At 47.5% G+C, this 20,861-nt stretch overlaps 1 protein-coding gene across 11 annotated transcripts; it reads right to left on the minus strand.

Annotated features, from left to right (window-relative positions):
- Positions 1–4,764: 4,764 nt before the first annotated feature.
- LOC123046288 (pentatricopeptide repeat-containing protein At1g09820) lies at positions 4,765–20,494 on the minus strand. 11 transcript variants are annotated; one of them, XM_044469623.1, is made up of 7 exons: positions 18,737–20,494; positions 16,988–17,514; positions 16,614–16,816; positions 16,437–16,530; positions 16,282–16,358; positions 16,088–16,154; positions 4,765–5,160 (listed from the first exon to the last, which is right to left on the minus strand). In XM_044469623.1, exon 1 carries the CDS (start codon positions 20,467–20,469, stop codon positions 18,745–18,747), a length of 1,725 nt encoding a protein of 574 aa, XP_044325558.1. In that variant the 5' UTR covers positions 20,470–20,494; the 3' UTR covers positions 4,765–5,160; positions 16,088–16,154; positions 16,282–16,358; positions 16,437–16,530; positions 16,614–16,816; positions 16,988–17,514; positions 18,737–18,744. The 11 variants fall into 11 exon arrangements, with proteins under 11 accessions (XP_044325558.1, XP_044325572.1, XP_044325580.1 ...); XM_044469647.1 differs by lacking the exon at positions 4,765–5,160 and adding an exon at positions 17,876–18,000 and having other exon boundaries at positions 10,829–16,154; XM_044469637.1 differs by lacking the exon at positions 16,282–16,358.
- Positions 20,495–20,861: the final 367 nt, after the last annotated feature.

Consider the following 20,861-nt stretch of genomic DNA (forward strand, 5'->3'; position numbering starts at 1 on the left):
CGTTTGGGAGCAGCTCTGTTAGTTGGCGTCAGCTGAGCAGGCAACTAGGTAAAACACATTAGCCGCGAAGGAGTGGATTCGTTCAAATAGATGCTGGGAATGCGGACATCACTGGGTCAGGCCCGAGCGACTTGGGGGGTCATGCAGCCCGAGGGGCGCCCCCAACAAGGTAAGCTAACAACATGGAATAAAAAAGGGATACACGCCGCAGGGACGGACCCACGGGGCCTGGGAATAATGCAGCCCTGGGGGGCGCTCCCAGCTGGAAATAAAACTCGAAAGATGTCACCTGATGATGTTGAGGACGAAGGAGCATTGGTGTAGCAGGCTCGGTGGGCTGCGGGGGGCGATCCTCATGAGCCCCCAGGCCCAGGGGCCTCGGGAGGCTCCGGAGGCGCTGGCGGCTCCTCGCGGGCCATTTCCATCCCTGCCAGGGCTGCGGAACGCCTGGCCTCTCGTGCCTCCGTGATGCCCCTCATGAGGTGCTGGTACGTGTCAGCCGCGTTCGGCAAGCCGTAAGGCATGCAAACGTAGCTGTGGGGTGGGCCTCCGCGGCGCCCCACTCGCGAGGGCCAAAGGCGCTCCAGAGAGGCAACTCGGTTGAGCCTTGGTATGTCGATGCAGACGCGCAGCCCACCATCCTCGCCTGGATGGGGAGCCACTGCTGGTAGGCGGCGGCCGCCTTTCATGACTCTTGACTCCTGTAGCTCCTGAATGGCCTCGCTGACGAACTCCTGAGGGTCTGGATCTCCTTGCCTTGCTCCTTCTTGAGGGAAACGTGCTTCGAAACACGCCTCCATGTGGTGCCCAAGCGCCTCCCTCGTGACCCTAGCTAGGTCGGTGGCCCTCCAGGGGAGAGCCCCCGAGCCCTGCCTGAGGAGGGCGACGGGCGCGCTTTCCTATGCGATGGAAGGAGGTTCCCCTGGGCAGGCGCGGGCCCAGAGGGGCCTGCCTCCTGAGTGGTCGGACCGGACGATGTTCTTCTTCTTAGGGGCAGTCTCGGGAGGCCTCCTGCTTCCACAATCCGGGTCTTCCAGTGACGCGGCCTGAAAGGCTCGTTCCAGGGAACACACCGCGTCCTTCTCTTCACAGGGCACCGTGATGACTCCGCCGCTTCCTGGCATCTTGAGTACGTTGTAGCCGTGGTGAGTTACGGCCATGAACTTGGCCAGCGCTGGGTACCCAAGGATGGCATTGTACGGCAGGCGAATGTGAGCGACGTCGAAGTCGATGAGCTCGGTGCGGTAGTTGTCGCGTGCCCCGAAGGTGACAGGGAGGCGGACCTGCCCAATCGGGACCGTGGAGCCGTCGGTGATACCGGAGAAAGGCTTGGTTGGCTGAAGCTGGCTGTAGGGCACTTGAAGGTTGTTGAATGTTTCCACGGACAGGACATTGAGCCCTGCCCCGCCATCGATGAGGGCCTTGGTGACCACCATGTTGCTGATGATTGGGGAACAAAGCATCGGGAGGACTCCGGCTGTAGCCGCACACTTGAGCTAATCTGCTGAGCTGAACGTGATGGCGCACGCCGACCACCTGAGAGGGCGCGTGGCTTCGAGCCTGGGGAGGACTGCGTTCACTTTGCGGGCGAACTGCTTGAAGATGCGCTGAGAGGCTGGGGCTTGTGCCCCTCCCAGGATGCAGGCGATCGCGCGCGGCTCCTGGAAGCCCCCAGCCCCCTTGTCCTGGTGGCGGTCCTCGTTTCTCCTTGGCTGCGGCGGCAGCGGTGGGAGGCCTGCGTTGCCTTGCGGGCAATCCTCGTGAGGCTGATCCCTCCAGTCTGCCTCGCGAGGCTGATCTCTCCAGCCTCCCTCGCGAGGCGGGTCTTGCCAGCGATCCTCGCGAGGTTGATCGCGCCACCCTTGGCGCGGGCCATGGTCTTCCTAGCGTCTTGCGTTCCTTTCTCCTCCTCGACCGTAGCCCCGGTCACTGCGGTCAGCGCGACGGCCGATCCTTCCTTCTCGCACGGCTTGGAGCTCTTGACATTCGTTGGTGTTGTGGGTGTGGAGGTCGTGGTACACACAGTACCGGCTGCCTTTGGAAGGTTCGGGCAGATCTCTGCCCCGCTTGGTGTCTGGTTCTGCCGCGAGCACGGCAGCCCCCTTGCGCTTCACATCCTTGGCATTGGGCTTCTTCTCTTTTGGGTCTGCGGAAGGCTACTCGAGGAGGGAGAGACGCCCTTCCTCGGCCCTGGCGCACTTGGTTGCCAGGTTGAACAGCTCCAGGGAAGTGCACAGGTCTTCATGCATCGCCAGCTCCTTCTTCATCTTGACGTCGCGCACGCCGTCGGAGAAGGCCGAGATGATGGCCTCCTCAGTCACCTTGGGAATCTTGAGGCGTGCATTGTTGAAGCGCTGGATGTACTTCTGCAGGGTCTCCCTGGGCTATTGCTTGACGCGGCGCATGTCGCTCACGGCGGGTGGCCGGTCGCGAGTGCCTTGGAAGTTGGCGATGAAGCGGGTGCGCATCTCGTCCCAGGAGGAGATTGTGCCTGGAGCCAGGTTCAGGAGCCAGGTGCGGGCCCCGTCCTTGAGCGCCATGGGGAACCAGTTCGCCATGACCTTCTCGTCTCCGTTGGCAGCTTCGATGCCCAGCTCGTAGAGCTGGAGGAACTCCGCAGGATCAGCCGTGCCGTCGTAGCGAGGAGGCAAGTCCGGCTTGAACTTGCCGGGCCACGCGACGCTGCGTAGCTCGGCGGTGAAGGTGCGGCAGCCTGCTGTGGCCACGGGAGGCCTTGGATGACGGGGAGCTTGGTCCTGCATGTCCCCACGCGCTGCAGCTGGGAGCGGCGCGGGGTCTTGGCGCGCGGGAGCAGGAGCATGGTCGCGACGTGTTGGAGCAGGGAGCGCCCGGGCAGCTTCTTGCGGGCGAGGGACTTCTTAACAGCTCTGCTCCTGCCGCGTTGGCACCTGACGGAGCGGGTTCCGCCCAGGGGCCACGCGCCTTGGAGCCATGGCGCCTTCCTGAGGAGGAGGCGGCCGGGGCGCCGCCGGAGCTTCATCGCCCGCGCGGGGCGGGGTGCAACGGAACGGACGGCGCAGGAGAGCCCCCTGTGGCGCGGACGAGCTCGGCGACGCGGTCGAGCCATTCTTCGTAGACGTCGTCGATGGGACGGTAGCGCAGGAGCTCGTTTGCCGCAATGAGTGCAGCCCGAGCCTCCATGGGCGCGGGACGAAGAACCAGCTGGGGTGAGCGAGGGAGTCGCGGTGCGGCCGTCTTGCCGCACGGACGGATGCTGGGACGATGCTTGCTGCTCGTCCCTCGCCGGGCCGGTGGCAGCGTTGACGGCAGGTGACGGGGAACGGTGAGGACGCCCGCCGACAGGGGCTGCCTGGGCGACGCGGGAAGCGAGTGCGGCCCGGCGCTCGGCGCGGGCCCGACGAGCGTCAGACATGGGCGTGATGGTCGGAGGAGAACGGGTGGTGGAAGACGAATCCCGGCGCACCTCTACCTAGCGCGCCAAATGTCGGATTTCGGTTTTCGGCAGACCCTTGAGGTTCGAACACTGGGGTGCACGCGGAGATTTCGCCTCCTACCTACCTGCACCCCTCCGCCTTGCTAAGATCTAAACTATGAAAGGAACAACACAAGAGACACAGGGTTTATACTGGTTCGGGCCACCGTTGTGGTGTAATACCCTACTCCAGTGTGTGGTGTGGTGGATTGCCTCTTGGGCTGATGATGATGAACAATACAAGGAAGAACAGCCTCGCGAGGGTCTGTTCTTGACTGGGGCGATGAACTGCTGGGAGGAGCTCAGTCACCTTTCTCTCTCTCTTTCTGATCTAAACCCCTCTCTTTCCTTCCAACCCCTCAGCCCCCTTTGCTCTGTGGGTGGCTGGTCCTATTTATAGAGGCCCTGGTCCTCTTCCCAAATATCGAGCGGGAAGGGAGCCAACAATGGCGGGCTAATTTGAAGGAGGACAGCTAGTACTAGCTACCCTGACAAAAGTAGTCTTCGCCTGCACAAAGCTCTGGTGATGACGCCGTCTTGGGCTCCACGGTAACCTCCGTCCCGTAGTCCTCATGGTCTTGGTCTTGTTGCACCGAAATGGCAACCTTTGCCTGATGCCTCGGTACTCCGCGGCTGCGCTTGCCCCCTTTGCACCAAAGAGGAAAGGAGGACACTGCGCGGGCTGTCACCCGCCTGGCGCCCTTGGTCGTCATGGCTTGCGTCATGGGCACCTCGTGAGGTACCCCGCCTTGATCTCTCCGCCTCCTCGTGAGCCAGCCTGACGAGGCCGTGCCTGAGGAAGCTCCGCGTCGTCCGCCCCGCGAGGCTTGGCCCCTCGCGAGGGTCTTGGGTTTGTGTTGGTGAAGACGGGCCGCGCTGGGCCCCCCTTTGAGCCACGCCGCAGACCGCAAGCAGGCAAGTCTAGGGACCCCCGTTTCCAGAACACCGACAATAAATACTGCTACTTTTTCCTATAAAATTGGTCAAAGTTTAAAACTTTGACTTAAAACAAAAGCTAGATGTATACTTATTCGTGGACGAAGGGAGTATTTCGTAAGCGGAAGAACTGTTTTTACTATCATAATTTTCATCCTTGCCTGATTTTTTTAGCAGTACTCAGCCTCTTACAGAAATGTAGGGAAAGGCTGCGTACTATAGACCCAAAGTGGTCGGACCCTTCCCTGGACCCTGCGCAAGCGGGAGCTACATGCACCAGGTTGCCCTTTTTTAAGCTTATATTCCGTTTGTACTCATGTTAATTGTGATGATATTAAGGTTGTGATAATGTACATTTTTTTGAATATTTACTGTAGAGCAAGGACCACAACCCTTTATTAATGAAATAAAAGAGTTAACCACTGTACGAGCAGAACAGTCAGTCTCAAGTCCAGAAGTTAGAAGGAACCTACATTATACCTACCTATATTTACATGAGGGTGTTGACCCAAGCTAATACCTGTTGTTTGATGCTATCTCTAGGCCTATGCGCTAGAAGATGAATATCATGTACAAATTTACATTTCCAGGTAGCAAAAGAAGCACGCTCTCCCCTGACAGTTCTTCTATTCCTTAATATCCAAATGTTCCAAGCTGCCATGAGCATAAACTTGAAGAATAAAGGATGCCCAAACCTTGACCTTGCTTGATATATGCATTGCTGGACATCAGAGCCATGGATCCTGTCAATCTGAAGGTAATTCCAAACCCTGTAGCTAAAATTAATTACATTGGAAAAACAGATGGGTCCTATCTTCATGGAGGTATGCGTTACATATAACACAGAGATTATCGGGCATAGATTATCCTCTTCGCTCCTTTGTAAGTGTATGTCTCCGATGTTGGCATTGCCAATATCCATTTGTTGGTACTAAATTGGGCTACTATCGTGGGGGTGAAGTATGTGTAGAGTATTTATATATAGGTTCAAGTAAATGTTGAATTGTTAATTATTACCATGCATGAATAGTTGAGGGATCATTGCTGCTTTGACTGGTAGAGAACTTGTATTATTGGATAGAAAAATCTCAAATTACATGATACATTGGTATTCTAGTACCGATGTATGTAACAAAGTAAAGAATTTTTTCTATATAGTAAAGTAAATAGAAAAGGTAACTAAAGTGATATATTAAAAATGAAAATAATATTCTAGAATGGTTTATGATTGTTTTAGTTTCCTCCAAATAGTTGGCCACTAAAAAAAATTAGTGCCCATTGGTGTTCACTCTTTTGATATTCATCCATATGAGAGGTTTCGGCCATTACAGGTTCCTTGTAGGTACTAGACATTTTGATTCTCTCTCTTGTCTTGCCAATCTCAAGCTTCTCTTTGCAGAGTCAAAGTTGCACCTCTGCCATTTTTTCTTGCGTCTATGCTCGTAATGCTTCTGTGTCATGGTATAATTGAACATCATCATGTGTAATTGTTACAAAAGAGTTGTCATCTTCGAATTTTCATTTCTTTTTTTCCTTCAGTTTGGTTTCATCCGGGCGAGTTTCTTTTTCCATCCAAGTTTGTATGTTAGCATTACCTTTGCCTTTTGCCTCCTCGGAGTGTCTACTCCACTTCTAGTGGACTCTAACCTTCTCCCACCAGTACAATAGTGTAAAGTTTTATCCTATCTTCTTGTACCTGGATAGGGTTTTCTGGACAAGCCGCAAGTCACATTGCCAACTCGGATGGGCATCTTTTAGCCTACTATAAACTCCGTGAAAAGCAACAACTTTCCTATTAGTTTTACCCCAATGGTCCTTGCACTTTTTGCTGTTTATCCTCCAGATGGACAGACTGTTTTTATTGTAGTCATCTGTTACATTCTTCCAGTACACCTCTCTTTTTTGTTATTTCCATCAATGGAGTCTATGGAGTTATTCAACCAAGCACTTATCTGCAATAAAAAAATTATATTCCTAAATGTTTCTTGAATAAGAATATTGAACTTCTTAAATATGGAAACAATGGAGTTATTCTACCAAGTGTTAATGTGCGTGAAATTTATTATATTTCTACAAGTTCGTTAAAAATATATCTATGTACAAGTTACTGGAAGGAAAAAATTATGTGTATACTAATTACTTGAATGAAAAAAATAAAATGTTCTAAATATTGAAGTGATGTAATTACTTTAATCAAGTGCCAATGAGCGATAACATTCATTGTATTTCTATTTGTTCCTAAAATTAAAAAGTGAAATAGATGAATTTTTCTAATGAAGCACTAACATTAATAAGATTTTATTACCAATGGCTTTATGATAAATAAAAATTTATTCCCACATGTTTAAAAAACTATAGCAATAAAAATACTTGATATCTACTCACCGGTTTAGTGTTGTCCTCCTCGATCGATGCTAGACACTGACCTCGGCTATCTTCTTCATTGTCGTCGTCATCTTGGTCATTGGTACCATTGTGTTGCATACTCGGAGCAGAACCATAGTCGCAATATCCACTAGAATCAAATTGTTGGGACATATATGATTGGGAAGACAAATTCATTGGATAATTAGGAGGTGGATACATCTATGGATTTTCATATTGGGAGCTAGCAAAAGCGAACCAGTCGTTCTGGAAGGGATTCATTGGAAAACTGTGATGTGTATGAGTGTGAGATATGAGAGGATTGTGTTGTGAACTAGACCAGCTCTACTCAACTAGTTCCGGTGGTATGCACGTTCCAAAATTGTCTACTCATACACAACACAATTCTACTCATATCCACACAAGTTATTGTTTATACACATCACCTTTTCCAATGAATCCCTTCCAGAACGACTGGTTCGCTTCCGCTAACTCCCAGTATGAAAATCCAGAGATGTATCCACCTCCTAATTATCCAATAAATTTGTCTTCGTAACCACATATGTCCAAACAATTTGATTCTAGTGGATATTCCGACTATGGTTATTCTCCAAGTATGCGACACAATGCTACCAATGGCCAAGACGACGACCACAATGAAGAAGATAGCCGATACTAGCCTCTAGCTTCGACCGGGAAGAACAACATTAGACTGGTGAGTAGCCATCAAGTACTTTTATTGTTATAGTTTTTTAAACATGTGGAAATAAATTTTTGTTTATCACAAAGCCATTGGTAATAAAATTTTATTAATATCAGAGCTTCATTAGAAAAAATCCATCTATTCCACATTTATTATTTTAGGAACAAGTAGAAATACAATGAATGCTATCACTCATTGGCACTTGATTAAGTAATTCCATCAATTCAATATTTAGAACATTTTGTTTTATTTTCATTCAGGTAATAGTAGACATGTAACTTCTCTCCTTCCAGTAACTTGTACACATATGTTTTTAACAAACTTGTAGAAATATAATCAATTTTCACGCACATTAACGCTTGGTAGAATAACTCAATTATTTCCATATTTAAGAAGTTCAGTTTCTTTATATTGTAGATAAGTGCTTGGTTGAATAACTCCATAGACTCCATTGATGGAAATAGCGCAAAGGGAGAGATGTGCTAGAAGAATGTAATGGATGACTACAACAAAAACAATTCATCCACCAAAGGAGAAACAACAAATACTGCAAGGACCATTTGGGTAAAACTAATAGGAAAATTGTTGCTTTTCATGGAGTTTATTGCAGGCTAAAAGATGTCTATGCCAGAGTTCAATGTGACTTGCAGCTTGTCCAGAAAGCCTTAGCCATGTACAAGGAGATAGGACAAAACTTTACACTATTGTACTAGTGGGAGAAGGTTGAGTCCACCAAAAGTGGAATAGACACTCCGATGACGAAAAAGGCAAAGGTAATGCTAATATACAAACTCAGATGGAAAAAGAAACTCGCCCGATGGAACCAAACTGGCGAAAGGAAAAAAGAAAGAAAAAGTCAAAGGTGACGACTATTTTGTACTCCCTCCGTTCCAAAATAGATGACCCAACTTTGCACTAAAGTTAATACAAAGTAGAGTCATCTATTTTGGAACGGAGGGAGTAACACTTACACATGATGATCTTCAATTATACCATGACATACAAGCATTACGAGCATCGTCGCAAGAAATAATGGCAGAGGTGCAGCTTCAACTCTCCAAAGAGAAGCTTGAGATTGGCAAGACAAGACAGAAGATCAAAATGTCTAGTACCTATAAGGAACCATAATGGTTGATACCTCTCATATGGATGAATATCAAAAGAGTGAACACCAACGGACACTAATTTTTTTTAGTGACCAACTATTTGGAGGAAACTAAAACAATCATAAATCAATTTAGCATATTGTTTTGATTTTTTAATATGTCACTTTTACCTTTTCCATCTACTTTATTGTGTAGGAAAAATTGTTTACTTTGTTACATACATCGGTACTAGAATACCAATGTATCATATAATTTGAGATTTTTTATTCAATAATACAAGTTCTCTACCAGTCAAAGCAACAATGACCACTCAATTATTCATGCATTAATAATACTTAATAATTCAACATTTACTTGAACCTATAAATACTCTACTCATTGCACATACTTCACCCTACATGTAGTAGCCCAATTTAGTTCCAGCAAATGGATGTAGGCAGTGCCAACATCGGAGACATGCACTTACAATGAGCGAAGAGGATAATCGATGCTGGTAAATCATTTGTTCAATTATCAATAGTTACTATATCATGAGAAGGTTGGCCTAACAATATTTTATGAATTGAGCAGGTAAATGCTTGGTTAAGTGTTCCCACTGATTTTGTCGTTGGCAATGAAAACGGTGCCCAGGATTACTGGTTTCAAGTCACTGAAGAATTTAACGCAAATATACCGATAATCGCAGAAGACAACCTATCCAAATCAAATGTCGTTGGGGTAAGAAGAACTTTGAAATTCTATTATTCGATGGCATGTGGCGCAGGGTCAACGATGCCTTTGCAGCTACCGGATAATCTAACCAAGACTTGATTTCAAATCTCTTCAAATGTATAAGTTATAAATGAATCGACCATTCGAATTTCTTAACTTGTGGATGTCTGTACGAAATTGTCCCTAGTGAAAGATGTACAGTAAAGTACTATAGCACCAGTGCGTCAAAGTTTAGTTTTGTTCTAATAAAACAGAGGTTCTATTTTTCCTAACGATGTCATAAACTGTAAGAGGGATATTTTTGATTAATTATCTTGTTTAACATAGTCCCAAATTTCACTATCTAAAATTAAAGACCAGTCATTTTGGAACATGTCAAAACTTTAGACCACAATCTCTTGTTCTTCTGCGATACCATAATTTTCCTTCATAGAACTATTGTTGTATCAATTCCACAAGAAAAGGCACAAAAATGCACAACTAATTCACCAGGGATTATTAGGGCGACGGGCAGGAAGACTACCTAGACGCTGTACTTGATAATGATATCGGCGAGCTTGTCCATCTTGTAAGCCTCGTGCTTGCGCGCCGTTGCCTCTCCTTCCTCCTGTCCTCCAGCCTCGCTGCGAGTTCCTCCGGCCTCGTCCGCCCGCGGGAAGGCACGGCTGCTGCCTCCTCCGATCGCGCGCCGCCATCTTCCTATTCGTCAACCTTGCCGCCAACTCCTCCGGCCTCATTGATGAGGGTTTGTGCCGCCTCCGCTTGCGTACCACTCTCTTCCCGCCCATTAGCCTCGCCGCCGGACCAGCCTCTCGTCCCCATGATGAGGACGCACGTTGTTGCCTCCTCCGTCCGCACGTCGCCATTCGCCGTGTCTTGCTGGATCTAACGTGCCGATCGGCCTCTCGTTCCCATGATGAGGACGCAGGTTGTTGCCTCCTCGGTCCGCACGCCGCCATTTGCCGTGGCTCGCTAGATCTAACGTGGGATGCAGAAGGGTGTGGAGAGTTCGAGAGGAGACAGCTGAGAGTGAGGTAGCTAGCTGGTTCAGTGTTCCGTCGGGTTATCCTTTTTGGCGTCGAAGCTTCAGTGGATGCATTGGAGAAACGGGCGCTTCGCATGCTCATCCGGAAGAAGAAGAAAAAAGGCAGGTGCTCGAACTCTTCTGCGTTGAAAATCGAGACGCTTATGCTGCTTCATCTTTATTTATTTTTTCTTTTAACGCAAGCGCTCAAATAGGCGCCCCTGCATTGAACATGTCTTAGAAAACTACTAGCGTTAAACTCTGGTTTCATGCAATGGAACAGGGGAAATTGCTTTACTCCATTAATTTTGACTGATACTCTTCACATGAAAATGGGGCTAGAAGCGTTAGAAACGTTACATTGTGTGCTTAAATGACTGCTTTTTTTAAAGACCCAACAATCGTTGCATTTTCATGTACTCCCTCCGTATCAAAATATAAGACCTTTTTTGACACTGTTATAGTGTCCAAAAATCTTATATTAAGTTACAGAGCTAGTATTATAAGCAGGGGGCAGAACAAACTGTACAGGGCGATCATTCATCATCTTGTATGGTTTCACGTTTGTACACCTTGTAATCTCCATGTTTAATGCAACGTGCGGTCACTACTAAAGAAAGACGATCCAAGAAAGACAAACCCTAAACCCTATTGCGATCATTCACAAGACGATCAAGGAAAGACAGAAAAAAGCAAAAGAAGAAACAGCGGCCGGACAGAGGCCAGCAGCGATTAGCGTGCTATATCTCACGTTCCTTTCCCCGAACGGGGGTTGCTCCGGCGAGCCGCCAGTGCTTCGTCGCACGCCGGATTGAAGCAACAACGTCGCCTACTGGTGCCAACTACCTCCTGTAAGACTCGATTGTTCAGCTCAGCCCAAATCTCCCAGGCAGTGAGGTGGACCGTACCCCTTTGCATGCCCTGGAGCAATGAGAGGAAAAATCCAACGTTGTGCAAGCTCAATTCTTTTTTCTTTTTTTTTTTGTAATGCCGAGTGGGACACAACGCTCAACACACATGTGTTGCATCCCCTATCTTACTCGCTTACCGATCATTGTCCCTTCTTGCTTGCCGATGTCAAAGGGCCTGAAAAATCTAGGAGGTTAACACTTGCCTTTTAGGATCTTGGGTCAAAAGATTCTATGAGGAAGGGGAGAAACCTTGGAAATCCATCATAGAACAAAATATTTGTCTGGGAAGCCTAATCTTTTTGCTGTTAACCCTACTCCAAACTCTTCTAGGTTTTGTTAAGGATTTCAATCCATCATCCAAAACATGAAGTTAGGATTTAGATGGAAGGTAGGTAATGGTGAGAGGATTAGATTCTGGGAAGATACCTGGTTTGGGACCTCCCCTCTAGCTACCCAATTTTGGCCTATATACTTAGTCTGTAATGAGCAAACCAGAACTATTAAAGAGGTCTGGGATGGGGATACTCTCAAGCTGACTTTCAGAAGGAACTTCGATGATAAACTCATGGAGCAATGGCACCACCTGGTCGAGTGCGCCAGAAGCATTGCTCTCTGTGAGGACATTGATTCACTGATATGGCAGCTTGAAAGCAAAGGTGTTTACTCATCAAGCTCTCTGTATCAGGTGATCAATTTTCGTGGGGTACAACCAGTTTTCATCCCTGCGGTGTGGAAACTTTATGTGCCCCCGAAGATCCACGTTTTGTTATGGCTTTTCTCGTATAACAAGTTGATGACAAGAGACAACCTGAGGAAAAGGCACATCATTAAACCTCTGGATTGCGTCTTTTGCTCTGAACAGGAAACTAACACTCACTTGTTTTTTGAATGTATCGTAGCAAAAAACATTTGGTCGTTTGTGGCTGACCACTTTCAGGTCCGGATGGGAATAGGCTATGAATCTGTAGCCAGATTTTGGGTATCTAATAGAAAGAACTCTGCTCTAAATATAGTTTCATCGGCTGTCCTCTGGTGTTTGTGGAAGTATAGGAACTCTATTATCTTTAACAACACCGTTTGGACATCGATCTTGCAGGTTTGGAGGCTGATCCTCAGAACCCTCAAGTTATGGGCGGTCTTGGCACCAGAAAATGGCAAAGCTCGTCTGGAGATTTTCCTGACAACGCTTACAGCCTTCTTGCGCCAGCCGCTGAGAATAGCGAGTGGCTGATGCTGGGAGGTTGTACGAAGGATGGGGTTGTGAATCAGTGGGGCAGGCTGAAGATCTCTGACGATGATTGGCGTTTCCATTCTCCAAAGAAGAGTGCCCTGAAGAGCAAAAACTTGCTGAGTAGCCCAGTCTCGACGCTTGTCTGCTGGTCTCCTCAAGCAGCCTCAGCGCCACCATTCAAGCTCAGAAGGGCTGCGGAGATGGAAGCGGACACAAACCTGGAGATTTCAGTCTGATTTGTGTTACTCTAATTTCGGGCCTGCGTGCCACCTGATCTTTTCAAAGTTCTGTTTCCCTGGTTTCCTTTTTTTATCTCTTAGTGCCGTTTAGGCTGAACTGCTCCCTAAGTGAGCTGCTGTATAACTGATCGCGTTTTGGTTTCATGCTGAGTAATGGAACCGGGGAGGGAAACCTCCCTGTTCATCAAAAAAAAGATCTAGGAGCTTCAAGTTCGAGAATGTTTTAACCTCCATGCCTGTGTTCCACGAGGTGGTTCACAAGGCTTGGAATGAACATTTGGACCACACCAAGTCTTACCAAGTTCTATTCCACAAGCTCAAGAAAGCGGTCCTTCGTCTCAATGAGTGGAGAAGAGGGCTCTTCTCCAAAGCTAAGGTTCACCTCCATGACACCCTTTTGGTGATCCTTAGGTTTGATACCGCCCAGGAGATGCAACAATTATCTATTGACGAGCATGACCTTCGTGCTAGACTAAAGAGACGGGTCATAAGTTTGGCGGTGCTTGAGAGATTGAGGAAAAAAGCAATGTGCAAGGATTACCAACTTGAGAGAAGGGGATGCAAACACTACAAAATATCACCATCGCATCAATGCAAGGAGGAAGAACCACATTCATAGGCTCAAACATGGCCAAGGATGGGTGACCAAGCATGAAACAAAAGAGAAAACTATCCTTCACCACTTCACCAATGTCATTGGGAAAGGATGTTATAGCTCCAAAGACTTTAATTGGGGTGAGCTAAATTTGGAGGTTCCGGACTTGGATGGGCTTGATAGACAAATTTTTGAGGAGGTGAAAGATGCCATTGATGATATGCCTAGTGACCAGGCACCCTGGCCTGATGGTTTCACGGGTGTATTCTTTAAGAAGTGTGTGGGAGCCATAAAGGTTGTTATCATGAAGACTCCAAGACTTTGATTCCTTGCATGTGAAAAATCTTCATTAGCTTAACTCCGCAATGTTGTGCTTTTGCCCAAGGAGGGTGCAGAAGGGGTCTCAGACAGTCAGACTATAGGCCGATTAGCCTCATTCACACGATTGCAAAAATTATTGCAAAGGTGCTCTCTCTCCAGTTAGACCCGCATATGAACGCACTTGTCTCGAATGCTCCAAGTGCTTTCATCAAAAGGATTATACACGACAACTTCATGTAAGTGTGGAACCTTTGCTCGGTGGTTGCATAAGAGGAAGACCCCCTCGCTCCTCTTCAAGCTCCTCTTCAAGCTCGGTGGTTGCATAAGAGGAAGACCCCCTCGCTCCTCTTAAATCTTCTCCAAAAGTGTGGGTTCCCAAGAAAATTTTGCGATTAGGTTACCGCTCTTCTCGGCACAAAATCTTCGCGGATCCTTCTCAATGGTGTGACCGGACCTTCCATCAAGAATGGTCGTGGCCATCGTCAAGGGGACCCCCTACCCCTGCAGCAAATGCTCGAACTGACAACTAAGAAGGGTATACTACACAAGATCCGAGGGAAAGGCACCATGGTGAGAACACCGCTATATGTGGATGATGTGGCAATCTTTATGGCCCCTATCGAGGGTGACATTGATAGTCGTGCATCCATTCTGAGAGGATTTGGGGAGATTACGGGCCTATGCACTAACTTTCATAAGAGCTCAGTAGTGCCCATTCAATGCAGCCATATCAACCTTGATTTCATCTTGCAAAGCTTACCGACAACTAGAGCTTCCTTCCCCATGCGATGTATGGGGCTTCCACTCTGCATTTGGCAACTCAAAAAAGTGGGCCTTCAATATCTTGTAGTCAAGGTTGCGAGCAAGCTCGTCACTTGGGAGGGTCAAAACATAACCTTCATTGGGCGCACGGCTCTCGTCAAGTCCGAGATCACTTCCCAAGCAATCTCCTTCATCACCCCAACTGTGCTGCCGCCAAGTATACTCCATGACGTCAACATTCTCAAGCAAGCATTTATTTGGTCCACTTCAGACTAAACAACCGGCGCTAAATGCAAGGTCTATTGGGAGGTGGTTTGCCGGCCTCTTGAATATGGAGGTCTAGGAGTGCTCAACACCAACAAATTTGCGCGCTCTTAGGCTCCGATGGCCATGGTATGAGTGAAAGAAGCCATTCAAGTTGTGGGTGGGGATGAGCAATCTGTGCAACTTTTTCTATGCTTCCATCATCACCATTGGCAACGGAGCGAGAACGCCGTTCTGGAGCTCCCTTTAACTCCTTGGGCAAAAGCCTATGGATATCGCTCCACTTATATACGAGGCGTTCACAAGAAAAATTGGAAAGTGAGGGAAGCACTTACAACGCGTGGATCTTCGAAATCAAACCTCCTACCATCGTCACCGCCCAGCACATCTGTGAATTCTTCAAGCTTTGGATGCTTCTTCATAAGGTGCGTCTTCTTGCACACGTTGATGGTAATATTGTGTGGAAACACACAGCTAATGGACAATATTCGACGGCATCTGCATACAAGGCACAATTCTTGGGAAAGATTCGCTCATCAATGGAGCATGCGGTTTGGAAAAGTTTGGGCACCCCAAAGGTCAAGTTCTTTGCTTGGTCGGCTATGCAAGGCCGCATTTGGACCGCCAATAGGCTGCCCAAACAGGGATGATCTTTGCCTGTTTTGCAAGGCGGTGCAAGAATCGTGTGACTATCTCTTTCCCAAGTGTCGGTTACTATTCGGCTTTGGTGCTTGGTGATCGGCAAGCTTCATCTTAATAGCATTGACCCATCTTTGTGGCATTTGGAGAGCTCCGTCAACGATTGGTGGATTAATCGCTCCGAAGTGGGCACTCCCCATAGAGAAGTCATGGCCTCCCTCAATATGCTTGTATCATGGACAATTTGGAATGAGAGAAATGCTCCCCCACAATCTTGCTCAACATGATCATCAACGAAATGAAGCTTTGGTAACCGCGGGTGCGAAATATTTAGGGGCTTTTATCTTGGAAGAGTAATTGTGTTCATGCTTGTGGGTCTCTTGTAACACAGACTCTTTCCTCCTCTTAATCAATATATGAGGCTTTTGTCTCCGTTTCAAATAAATAAATCTGGTAGCTATTAATATCAATGGCAGATGGTTTCAGTTCAGCTGTCAAAAGGAGCAGAAGTTCTTCCAAAATAACCACTGATACAATACATTATAAATTTGTCATTAGCAAAGCAAGATATATGTATTCTTGCAGCTCCTAAGAACTCCAACGTCATCCGAATCAATCATGGAAAATCTTGCATATGTTTACAGGTGAACATACACGATTTTTTATTAATAGATTTGTCAATTTGTATATCACAGATTGTAAACATTACATCAACTGTATATGGCACAAACTAATTAACCAACGAAGCAATGTGAATCACGGGGAATTCGTTAGTGGTCCCACTATGTTGATGGTTGGAGCCACAGTTGAGGTGATCAAGAACATACCTGAAACAGTCAAACCATCCAATCTGAGACCATCAACGGTCCTGAGTAGAGCAGATGTGCAGTATGGCTGCAGTAGAATGACAAGAATTAGGGAACAATCAGAATAATTCAATCACCGCACAAGTACAGCCTGTAGTTTTTTTTTAACGGCCGCTACTATGATTGTAAATATCTCTATCCGATTCATTACATACTTGCATATTCCTGTGTAATTCCTTGTTGCTTGAACAATCATCGTACTTTATTAAATACACATGTTCCTGCAGTGCTTCTAACGAGGAATAAAAATTCAGTAATCAACAGCTGGCTAATACAAAGAAGCAATTGGGTAGCGTTGCAAAGTATCAACCTTGAGCCATCCAATTCAAACCCTCGAGCAGGAGGAAAACGGTGAGAAGCATTACTGACAAGAATTACACGATTGTTGCAGCAACATACTCCCTCTGTAACAAAATGTAAAACGCTTTTTATGCCCTATGCAAAACCAAAAAAACGTTTTACATTTTGGTACAGAGGGGGTACTTACAATAAAACCAGCAGTGACACGACGAGCCACTCAATCTACCAATCTGCTCCACGAGTGCAATAAGCGCAAAGAGGTCGTCGATACAGGCATCCACTGGCTGGACGGTGCATAGTCCGCCTGGTTGAAGCACGGAAGGAAGCTGCAGTGGCACGCTAGAGCGACTTCACACTAGGCTGCTGGAGGTGGATCATGGCGAGGCGCCACTGGAGGAGAGGCCGGTCGGTGAACAAAGCAAAAGATCGTGGGACTTGGGCATCAGAACTTACTGCAATAATAATTTGCCCTTGCAATCTAATTTTGGAAGAGCATGGAAGCACTCCTCATATGCTAATATGATTTGCACATAAAAAAGACAAGGATGAAATGTATCATACCTTTGGATTTCAAATTCAGGAAACTGCCGGCCAAATCCAGGAAATATCCGTATCCAGCAGATAGCTACTTGAATCTGGATTTAACTCCGACCAAACAGTAAATTTTCTTTCAGAATTTCAATTTGCCCCGATTTGGCTCCAGACCATGTGGAAACTATCCGCCTGTATTTCAACCCTGCGTGCAGCCCTGTCTGAAACCATATTGTTTCTTGTCCTCCCAACAGATGGCAGATAAGCCTATTTTCTGTTTAGTTATACTTTCTCTTTCCTTTTTATTGCTGTTGTTATTGTAGTTGTTGCTGACAATGGCAACTGCCCATCCAGCACTCTCCGAAATCCGATCAGAATCCTTGCCCACCCCAGTTTGCAAAACCGGTAGTAAACAAACAGCAGTGAAGGGTCCAACTTCACTGTACGTACTGAGCTTTTGTACATTCAGATCACAAGAGCAGAGGAGGTTTATTGCATGATTTGTCACTTGAGAATAGTTGTGCGGACACATAAGCTGAAGGCTGTACAGCAGGTACCTATACCAGTAAAAGCATCAGACTACAACAAATAGTTCCTGGTAAAGCAGGCAAATTTACAAGATGCTGATAAGCCAGTGGTGGTGCTTTGCAAAAGAATTACTACTTATTCCCATTTCTCATGTGAGATTTTTACAACCTCGAAATGATTTGGAACCCTAAATCAACCATCAGGGTTGGGGCTCAGAAACATCTGCTGAGCAACAGCACAATATGCAATACCCCACTTGCTGGTTAGAACCATCAGCAAGACAAACAATATTAATGGAGAAAAAGTGTGCATAAGCCTCGATATGCACATGATGTTTTTTGAGTTCATTATGTGGGTGATAAACATTTTGCTGCACCTCATAGGACTCACAGGGGAGATGGAAGCCCCAAATCTTGTTTCCACCATCAGGGTGTGGACTCCTGGTTGCATTTCATTTGTGTGACTACTGGGGACCGTAAATATTACTTCTATTCTTGGGAAACACAACCAGTCTTCTGCTCAAGGACAAGTGAGGAAATTTCATCAGATTTTTTGTCGCCCTTATATATGCTGAACCAAATAAAGTGGCTCCTAACCTTAAGGTAAACACACTAATAATTTTTTTCCATTATCTAAAGGAATCCTTCAAACGTAGGCTATACAGTAAGAGATCAGTGTAGTGTCCAGGAGGCGCAGTACTAGGTGAGCACTTTCAGATTCATGGATCTGTCAGATAGAGTTGCACAGGTATTTGCCTCTGGTCTTCACTTCCTGTGTGATGCTAAATAGGAAGCATAGGGGAGTGTCATACTGTCGTGCTAAGTACTCTGAAAGCTAAAATGAATGCTAGTATGACATTACCACTAATAAGCACGCATAAACAGATGCTCAAGTTTGCCTGGTTCGCTTCAGTTTACTTCCTTCAATGTGAACACATTGTGCACACCAAAAAGACTGGGTCCAAGAAAATACCAAGCATTAAAACTTAAAACTGTGAACTGCAAGGTAGTTGGATTGAGAACGATGTTAATGGCTGAACTATACCAAAGAACAGAGTAACTCCTAGGTTATACCACATAAGGACCAAATGATAACATCCAAACCTAAAAGCAGTGGGTAAACTATGACCTAGCAGAATTAGGGATTGCCAATTTCTCATTTCAACAACAATCCAACTTGCCATTTACTTGCTTTGTTTGCTAGGTATAAGTAGGTACAGACAAGCTATGTTGGTACATTACTCGAACATACCAAGCGTTTCAGGATGTCAGATTTTGAGAGGCTTCTGAGCAAGCGAATCCTCTTACATCAGGAACGTAACCTTTCTCCATCATCCCCTCCTTGATTATTTCATAGGTAACCTTATTTGGAACGAGACCTTTCTCCAACATCTCATTCAGGAGCTCATTAGCCTCCTCCATCTTCCCCATTCTGCAAAGGTGCTTGATGAACACATTGTATGTGACCACATTTGCCCGTTTCCTACCTTTCTCCATCCTGGTCCTAATTTCATAGGCAGACTTAATGTTCCCCTTCTCACAGTACCCATTTATTATGTTGTTGTAAGTCCGATGCTCTGGTTCCAAGTCAACCATCAACATTTCATCCAAGAGCTTTACAGCTCTACGTACTTCCCCTTTGCAGCACAGGGCACCAATAAGTGTATTGTAAGTGACAATATCAGCTCTAACACCTTTCTCCTTCATCTCATCGAGAAGACCAGAAACACTCCTCCAATCCCCGCTCTGGTCAAACCCAGCTATCAGGCAATTGTATGTTCTGACATTTGGACTAATCCCCTTCCCTGCCATCGCCTCCTTCACCGCCGCCGCATCCTTCATTTTGCCGAGCCGGCGATATCCATCAATCAAGGTATTGTAAGTAACCACGTTAGGTTCAATATTCCTCTGTGCCATACCATCAACCCAATTCTCAGCATCTACCATTATGCCCTTTTTGCAAAACCCATTCAGCACACTATTCAGGGTGACTACATTAGGCGCCAGCCCCAGATCCTGCATCTCATCCACCAGCTTCACCCCTTCCTCTACCTTGCCCTCACTGCAGAGACCCCAAACAAGTGCATTGTATGTCCCCATGCTGGGCGCAATCCCCTGCTGCTTCATCTCCTCAAAGACTCTCACCGCAGCAGCAGTGTTCGAGTCCTGGCAGTACCCAGTAACCAGCACATTGAATGTAACAACATTGGGCGAGATTCCAGCCTCGACCATCTCCTTCAAAAGCGCATCGACGTGGTACATCCTCCCGACACGACCCTTCTTGCAGTAGCCGTCGATGAGAGCATTGAAGGTGGCCACAGAGGGGGTCAACCCCCACGCCCTGATGTCCTTGGCGACATCGCCGGCCTTGCGAAGTTGCCCAGCCTTGCAGAGCCCGGAGATGACGATGTTAAAGGTCAAAAGGTCCGGGGACACGCGTCGCCGGAGCGCCGCCTTGAAAGCCCGCTCGGCGAGGTCGACCCGACCCGCGGCGAAAAGGGCGGAGAGCAGGCTGTTCACCGAGAAAGCGGAGGGGCGGTGGCGCGGGTGGTTGTTGCCGAGGAGGTGGAAGGCCTCGTACGCCGCCAAGGGCTGGGAGGCCCTGGCGAGCGCGAGGACGAGCATGTCGGCGATGAGCGGCGCGGTGGCGGGGGAAGACGCGGGGAGGGCGCGGAGGATGGAGGCCGGGGAGTGGAGGCGGGCGGCGGCGAGGGCGTGGAGCTCGGAGCGGAGCAGCGGGTGGAGGCCGTGGGAGGCGAGGCGGGCCAGCAGCAGCGCGTGGAACCGGAGCGGGAGAGGCGCGCGGAAGTGGGAGCGGGACCAGCGCGCGAGGGAGACGAGGTGGGGGAGGGGAGGGGCCGGCGCGGTGCGGAGGAGGAGGTGGAGGACGCGGTGCGCGGCCGGCGCCGTGGCCGCGCCCGTGAGTGCCTGCAGGCGCGCGAACTGGCCGGCCGAGAGGTGCCGGAGCAGCGTGCGGAGCGGCATGGTGGGGGTGTTTGTTAGGGGAGGGTTTGGGTGGGTTTTCTCAGTATCACAGCTCCCAGCGGTGATGATGACTGACTGGAAAATACACTCAAGAGGAGTTCGGCACAAACATTTCGTTTCAGAACCAGAAGCACGGCAGAAACGTACTCTCTCCATTCCAAATTACTCCACGATAAGTAATTTGAAACGGAGAGTATATAATTACAATATCATCTCAATTTGGATTTTATAAGATTAAAAAAATATTCGATTACTCATAGAAAAAACATATAAATCTTTTATTGCTTGTTCGATTAATCCTCCTTTCAAGAGGATTGGAACGTAGTTTGACTTATAAGAGTTTAAATCCCCCACAGACCCCTCGGATCCACACACAACCAAACAAGGCCGGG

The sequence above is a fragment of the Triticum aestivum genome, chromosome 1A (assembly GCF_018294505.1).
Source record: "Triticum aestivum cultivar Chinese Spring chromosome 1A, IWGSC CS RefSeq v2.1, whole genome shotgun sequence".
NCBI classification, from domain to species: Eukaryota; Viridiplantae; Streptophyta; class Magnoliopsida; order Poales; family Poaceae; genus Triticum; species Triticum aestivum.